We start from the raw sequence: 8,479 nt of genomic DNA, 5'->3' as shown, positions 1-8,479 counted from the left end.
TGCAAACAAATTTTACTTATTGATTTATTTTACCTATTTAGGAGGCACTGTCCAATAAAGCATTAATACTATGCTCAATTTTGCAAAAATAGAAACTAAAATAAAGGCGAGGAAAACCGCACAACTTCCGTGTAGCTTCAGACTGACATTTCACTTTTTTTTCCCCTTTCAATAAAGCTTTTAGTAACATATAAAGCTATAAAATCTATAGAATATAGGTTTAGCCACTACAAAACGTTAAGATACGCTTTTCTTCAAAGAGAACAGTCAAGATCAGATACAGATTAAAATTTTTATGTTCTGTAACAAATGTATTTTTCAATGTATTATAAAGAATTATTATTGGATGAGGTTTCTGTGATATCCAGAGTAATCAAGGTCGAGGTAGGGATTATCAGCCGAAGCCGAAGGCTGAGACTGATAAACCTTACCGAGACCTTGATTATTCTGAATACCACAAAAAAACGAATCTAATAATTGTTTTATTATACATTGAACGAAAACAAAATGTAACTCATGTTTTTGCTTCTTCACTGACACAAAGCAGGCGAACTTGACATAATTACCCTAAGAAATCATGCACCGCTGTCATACATGACATGATTACCCGTGACCTTGACTGTCCTTCACATGATTATTGTATAATTTGCAGCCAGATGACGTCACAGGCGCTGATTTCGAAAATTTACTGTACGCTTTCGGCCAATCAGAAAAGAGAGACTATAATTATCAGTAACATTTTGATGCGTATCAAGAGCAAACAGTTATATCACAAGATATATCACAGTTATATCACGGCTGTATCACGAGCAAACAGTTATAATGAACTGTGTATAGACTTGGATATGCATATATGGAATTTTCCCTAATTAAATCTAATAATTAAATCTAACTGTACTTCTATCAAGTTCTAACGTTGATCCCTTATGCCGCTTAATCTTATCTTTGTCTCAGTTATAAATATAAACAGCACTACTGGGATGGCGGTACTTCTTCAATCATAATCCGGGACACTGATCTCCATCCTGTGTAAGCGTTACCCAGTGTGTACCCAGAGCACTTGCCTACCCAGAGTTCAACGCTGACTGTGCCGCGAGCGAGGTTTTCGCAATAACCTTCGAAGAAATGATTACGGTAATTATTGCCAATCCCTCCAGGCCAGTTGTTGTAAACGACTGAGTCGATCGGCAAGGGACCACTACATTCATTGCTGTTAAACTTAAAATACCATCTGTTGCATTTGCCACTTGAATAGACTTGAGCGTTTCCCTGGTAGGAGACTCTAAGAGCGGTATTGTCGTGTAACTTGTTGAAAGAGCATTCCTGAAATAGTAAAAAAAAAGTGACTAAAGATGTTTGAATACTTATACAGCTTACAAAGGAATAACTGCATGCATAAATTAGGGAAGTTTATACAAAAGTTCTAATACCACATACATAGTAGAGTACACTCCTTTTGTTATAAGAATATATTTCATAAAAACATCGAGGCTCGCATTTGCGAAATATTAAGAATAACTTAAGAATAAACCCGAAGCTGAGATTTTGTAAAGAATATAATCTTGTGTTTTGAAAATTTCCAAATTCAAAACATCACTAGCCGTATGTTTCATGCTAATAACATTTCTGAAATAAGTTATGTGCGTCATATCAGGTTTTAATGCCCGCAGGCTGGCTCCAAAATTACTTCAACACCAACCAGACAACAAATACATTCCAAAACAGAAATCAGGTCGTACGCTATGATCTAATAATATTCACAAGAATATTTTCAGCCGAAAACCGGCAGAAAAATAAGAGTATTCAGCCTAGCCCGGGAAAGCAAGATCCTTTCAGAAAACAGTGTACGAGTATAGTCTCTCCATCGCTCGTGACGCGAAAGAAAACCGCAAGAGAAAAGTTGCCCCGCGGAATCCTAGAGGCGCGAAAGGAGTGTGACGTGCTGCGTCTATCTCAATATCTGAAAATAGAAATCTTTGAAACCGGAGCAAATCGAAGGGTCGGAATCGTGTGTAGCAGCTCGTGATGTTGTTGCGATTCTGCCAACAGGCTTTGGAAAGAGTTTGATTTATTAAGTGTTTTGTTTGGTAAAGCTTTCCACCTTGAACCCGAATGTTGGTGTGTTAGTGATTTTTCCGTTTAATGGCATCATGTCATGGAAAAACAAGTCCGTGAACTGACTGAGCTTGGCCTGACTGCCGTCCATCTAAAAGAATGAATGAAAACGATGCAGAATGCATAAAAGGCTCGATTGCCGCTGTTCTCTCGAATCTGGTTATCGAGACTAAATGTATTGAGAGCCATTTATAAAGGAAAGTTTCGCTTCATTTTTCGTTTTGCTTGTCGCCGGAGCGACATCTGTAGGAGGAATTTCAGAATTTGTTGACATGCGAACACGTAGGGCCTGACATGGAAATGGTTGATTTTCGTTGATGAATCATCGCACACAGCAGAAACATGAAAAATGAGATCGGAAAAATGAATCATGGAATTTCCCTTGGATTGGCTGCGTTCTATCTACTCAGATCAATCAGTTGCCATGTATTCAGCATGGTTGCCTCGATGGTGTAGTGACTAGTATGCGGGGAGACGCGGTTCGAATCCTGCTTGGGACATGAATTTCTTTCGTTTCAGAGACGTGTGTCAAAAGCCGCCTGTAAGTTATGTACATCTTTCTATCATTGCTTCTAATTCTTTCCTGACTGAAAAAGTTTTTATTCCGACTAGTCGATTAACATGTACATATAAGCCTAACTTGTTTTCAACATGCTTGCTAAACTCTCTTTTTGAGATAAAAAAATAAAACAAAATAAACTACAACATAAGTTATGGACTGTCGAACCGTTGAAGTTTGTTACTCCTTCGGTGAATCTGTCCTTCTTAAATTTCCAGAATGTGGCAAACCGGACATTCGCTTGAAACGTTCCGTTATCGGCGAACATGTCATCACAGTTGAATGATCTTGCGGTGCAAGATCCACTCCCGTCAGATATAATATTTTTTCATATAAACACCAGTGAAATACCCCGGGGGAAATACTCCCAGGAAAATTGGGTGGGGTGTGCGGCCCGCTTCCCAAAAGCCTTACACCATTTATGAGCTTTCATTACCAAAATCTGCGATTTTCCCTACCCTATTTATGATCTAAAAAAAAAAGGATTTCCTTGCACAGTTGCCTTAATTAAACATAGATTTTATTGGGCTTTTGTTCAAGGTCTTATCGATAATTATCGAAAAGTATCTTCTTCTTAAAAAACATACCCAATCAACCGACACTTCCAAAAGCGATGCCCTATTCATGACCAAAACGGCTGAAAACCATACCCTTTGGGGCCGCACATACCTATATAACCCATATAAGGAAGTACCCCCCTTGGGTGAAATACCAGGTCAGCTTTTACGCGTAAACATGATGTCTTCACACGTGAAAATATCATGTTATTGTCACAGGTGAAAAGATCACCCTTTCTATGGTTAGATAATCCCTTAAACTGTACTTAGATGTGTTGCTCTATGATCGAAACATCATCGCGTCTTCCTCGGAAATCTTCGATTATCTTCGAAAATCTTCAGTAATGTTCGGAAAATGTTCGGAAAAGTTTGTCTGCCCTTCGGATAACTTTTGGAGAATCTTCGGAAATCTTCGGCAAGTGTTCGGAAATATTCGGAAAATCGTCAAAAAAGTCGTCATTATTATGGTTATATAATAAACAAAATGTTACATGGCTGCTTGTAGATATCGAATTTCTCTTCTCGTGTTCAACTTTATATTTCACTCGTTCGCTGGGCTCACTCGTGAGATATCGAGTTCAACACTCGAAGAGAAATTCCATATCTATGCGCACCCATGCATTATCCCCTATATACCTCATGAATTCAACAGTGATCCGACTTTTAGTGACTCATTTGCCACACACTCGGTTTTGATTCAGATACGTTTCTTGTCGGAAGAGAAACCAAGTTCTGTGACCCAGCCGGCTAGATGATATTTTCACGCTCCTGCTCGTTTGAAGATCTCAAACGCACAATGTAAATCAGCTCTCGGTTGAAATTCTGCGTTTGAAATCCCCGTAAGAACTTTAAAGTTACACCTACAGACATAGGCGTACGGGCACCTTTGGACCTGGGAGGGGTGAAGTGACCTTCTTGCCCGAAAACTTACGCAATGCCCGAATGCGAGAGTGTTGAAATCGGGATGGAAACAAACTCAAATAGCATAAAAAACGAAAAAATGTTCACAATTCCCACATCTAATAAAACTGCTACAATTCCAAAAATAGTTATAATCAAAGCCAGAAGCACATCACCTAGTCTGGGTGACATGCTTCTGTCAAAGCTTACATAATCAATCAATCATACTCTATCAACAGTCTCAATCCGAGTAAAGTTATTAAAAGAACTTTTAACTTAACTAACTAACTTTAACTTATTAAAAGAAAACAAATTCTAAAAAGGTAACTAACTAGAAACTTTATCTCCGAGTTCTGGAAATCACACAAACATCATTTTGTACTGTTTTCTCTTAAGTGTCGTTGGCTGAATCATTAGCGTTTGGCCCCAAAAATGATATAATTTCCGTAGCTGGGGTGGGGAGGGGGGGGGGGCGGGGCGGGGGCGCAAACCCCCTCGCCCCCTAGCTCGTCCGCCTATGCTACAGACTCAGCAAAAATCGTTGCAGGATATCCCCTTCGCCGTCTTCTTTTCACAACTTCTTTGGCAGTCTCGCTTTACGCAGCCTGCGGGCAGGCTCTTCGCGTGGCAACAAAGAAGGACCTATGTTTTTGTGACTTTTTTGTCTCGCTACTAGGTCGAGTGCAATGCTATCAATCAGTCAATCAATCAATCAATCTATCAATCTATCAATCAATAGATCAATCAACAATTCTAAGGAAAAGGACTTCAACATTTGTAGTTGGAACGGAAGTTGTTGGTTTTCATCATCCTAGCCAGTGAGTATTTCCATCTGTTTGTGTATTATTAGTTCCAGTTCGAACATCTGACTTGGTTTAAGCTTTCAAAGCAGTCAGACTTGGTTTTATCTTTAAGTACGGGTGATTACTGTACTACGGAAATAAGCTTTTATCGCTTTTACCAAGCTTGCTACCTCTTGTGCCCTGCACCTGATGGGATCATTGGAATTTCACTTACTCATAGACCGCATGTTTTAAGCCAAGACGATTAAGAGATTCTAATACCATGACTTACCTGTATTTTACCGTTGTCAGTACCGTCGTATCTTTTCCATGCGCATTGTTTCCAATTAGCTCTCTGTCTTGGGTCCATGTTTGTAGCATCCCCTTTCTCTCCCTTTGTTCCAATGCCATTCTCTCCCTTGAATCCTCTAAGCCCCCTGGGGCCAATGTTCCCAGGGATACCCTTTCTACCTTTTGTTCCCACTGAGCCTCTTTCTCCTTTGGATCCTTTAAAGCCCCTTGCGCCAATGCTCCCAGGGATACCCGTACTTCCCGTTGTTCCCATGGAACCTTTATCTCCTTTAGATCCTTTTAAGCCCATTGTGCCAACGCTCCCAGGGATACCTGCACTACCCTTTGTTCCGGTGGAACCTGTATCTCCTTTGGATCCTTTTAAACCCCGTGGGCCAGTGTTCCCAGGGATACCCGCACTTCCTTTTGTTCCTGTTGAACCTCTTTCTCCTTTGGATCCTTTCTGGCCCCTTGTGCCAATGCTCCCAGGGATACCTGTACTTCCCTTTGTTCCGGTGGAACCTATATCTCCTTTGGATCCTTTTAAGCCCCGTGGGCCAGTGTTCCCGGGGATACCCGCACTCCCTTTTGTTCCCATCGTTCCATTTTCTCCTTTGGTTCCTTTAAAGCCCCTGGGGCCAATGTTCCCAGGGACACCTGAACTTCCTTTTTCTCCTATCTCCCCTTTAGATCCTTCAAGGCCCCGCGGACCAATTTTCCCTGGGATTCCTAGAGCGCCCTGTGAACCCCGCTTTCCGATGCTGCCCTTCTCTCCTTTGAAACCATCTCTACCCGGAGCACCCGGAGTTCCCGGTATTCCTGGCACGCCGGGCATTCCTGGCATTCCAGAATAAGGATACGGCTGTTGAAACAAATGTTAGAGTAAATCTTCAGAATCTTCACGCTTGCTCAAGTAAGTACTATATTGCTGCGATCAGTTACTTTTGAGCTAGACGTTAGCAATTCGTCTATTCTTTAGCACATCAATTATTTTTATTTCTGGCGATTCATGGTGCATTCGACTGTTTGTCACGTATACTTGTATAAGATTTCAATTATTCCTGAATTACAAAGGTCCCGTATCTGCCTTGACAGATTAACTTTTCATCAAAAGTTTGATTGTGCGGATGCTCAAAAGTATAATGTACGGTTCACGTTGAGTGGGAACACAGAATTGACCAAAAAGAGAGCACATCTGAGTATATCTATAGTACTATCTCTATCGGTGTATCTCATCTAATACAAGTTCCCGTTGAAAACAGCAAGTTCTTAGAACAAAACCTCAGTTTGTAACGGAATCACTTTGATCTCACCTACCTTACATGTAGAAGTCGAATCGTTTGACTGCAGTTCCTTCGAGTGCGTTCGTGTGAAGAGCAAAAGAAAAACGGCGAGAAAGGAGACAGAGAAGATGTCTCGCATTTCTGTTTGCTCAGTATTCCAGCGTTTCAAACTCACTTGCCTCCAAAGTTATCAAAATCGACTGGAAGAGGAAAGAGAATTCCCTGTTTACATATGTTTCCCTTCAGCTCGTCTCAATCTGTCACAAATTAAGCGATGGGATTGGTTACTCTTGGCTAGACGTGTCACAACAGATGCAGTGGTTTCAGCACAGAATCAGCGTGGTACAAGAGCTCCGTTGAAACACGCTTCCTCTTAACACGTGTTCGGTTCTCATAACGATCGGTTACTTTGTGCTAAATTTGGCAGATTACATGCGGTACATTCAGTTACAGAACCATGCATGATCAGGATGAAATTAGCTAATAGCTGAACCGTACTTGAATTCAAACGTTTTGTCTTAGTTTACTGTCAAAAACATGACGGCTGGTACGTTAGGATTGAACTTCACAGATCACATGCATATACCTGCCAGCTCTTGCATCTAAAACTCTCAACCCTTAGCGTCTAAAACTTTGATCTTGCGCCAACTCACGCCTAGGCACCAATTACTCTCGTCTAGATAAAAATTTGAGCTGTTACAGCCTTTGATGACATACTTTCGAAAAAAAAATGTAAACTAGACCCAAATTTTCCATTGAACTACTGGCGACAACATCATTTTGACGAAATTCATCCTATTTAACTTTGCCCGGGAAACATTCCGAACGTCGTCGAGAAGCTTCGGAAGTCATCGTACGGTCGGGTCGTCTCTGAAATTACCAGTACTTCTAGGGTAAATGTTTTGGACTCGTAAAACGTTTTTTGGGGCTTTGATTCAGAGTACTTCCAACACAGACTTAATGTGATTTAAGAGCTTACATGTAGCTCACTTGACCGCGCCAGATTGTGTTCTTGACCCTAATAGTTTAACTGTTTGCAATTTGTTTATTCTTTCATTATATCATGTATTTTAATTTCCGGTGATTTATGATGGCTTATTTCGAGTTTTTGTCAGAGCTGACAACTTGACTACTTGCACAAGCTTTCAATTAATCTTGAATGGCAACGGCCCCGTACATGCCCTGACAGAATTTTTTTCCATAAGTTTAAATTCAAGTAGCGGCTTAAAAGTATAACTATGAATTACGGATGTCCGTGGTTAAGTCAATTCTCTTCCTAGGTATTTAGCGTGGTATACGAGTTCAGCAGATCTGAACACGTTTCCTCTTAACACGTGTTCTGTTTTCAGATCGATTGGTTCTTTTGGTCTAAATTTGACAGATCACTTGCGGTAGTTTCAGTAACAGAACCACGCACGATGAGCGTGATGTTAGCTAATTGATGAAACACTTGTCAATTCAAACGTTTTTTTTTAAGTATACTGTAAAACACATGACGGCTGGTTTCTTTGGATTGAACTTCACAGATCACATGCATATACCTGCCAGCTCTCGCGTCTAAAACGTGACTCCCACGCCTTAACGTGGGAGTCACGTTAGCGTCGAAAACTTCGATCTTGCGCTCACTCACGCCCATGGCTAAGGACCAATCTCATTCTCGTCTAAATGAAAATTTGAGCTTTTACACCCTTTAATGGCACACTTTCGAAAAAGAAGTAAACTAGACCGAGCAAGAAACGCTTACTTCATAAAACGGGCGTTGGTACCTTCGATTTCTAAACTTTGTTTTCACTTAATTACTGGCGACATGTCATGTCATGTGTATCAAAGGCACCCGTCGACCAATACTCGACCGATACTGTCGGCGGAGTATCTACCGACACACGGTCGAACGTCATTCGATATTTCGATCGATATTTCGGTGAAAATGTAGATCGACACGTCGGCAGAGACATCGACATGTCAATGTATCGACCGACATATTGGCCGTCT

The 8,479-nt window shown here is 40.9% G+C and overlaps 1 protein-coding gene across 1 annotated transcript; it reads right to left on the bottom strand.

Moving 5' to 3' along the window:
* LOC149095642 (uncharacterized) lies at positions 1-6,746 on the bottom strand. The gene is made up of 3 exons (XM_089281767.1): positions 6,522-6,746; positions 5,206-6,066; positions 1-1,323 (listed from the first exon to the last, which is right to left on the bottom strand). The coding sequence occupies exons 1-3, from the start codon at positions 6,624-6,626 to the stop codon at positions 973-975; spliced, it is 1,317 nt and encodes a 438-aa protein (XP_089137893.1). The 5' UTR covers positions 6,627-6,746; the 3' UTR covers positions 1-972.
* Between the last annotated feature and the right edge of the window lie 1,733 nt (positions 6,747-8,479).

Source organism: Orbicella faveolata, unplaced genomic scaffold, assembly GCF_042242905.1.
Source record: "Orbicella faveolata isolate gen_17 unplaced genomic scaffold, um_ofav_v1 contig_5, whole genome shotgun sequence".
NCBI classification, from domain to species: Eukaryota; Metazoa; Cnidaria; class Anthozoa; order Scleractinia; family Merulinidae; genus Orbicella; species Orbicella faveolata.
The sequence above is the reverse complement of the archived record's forward strand: the minus strand, read 5'-3'. Positions and strand labels throughout refer to the sequence as shown.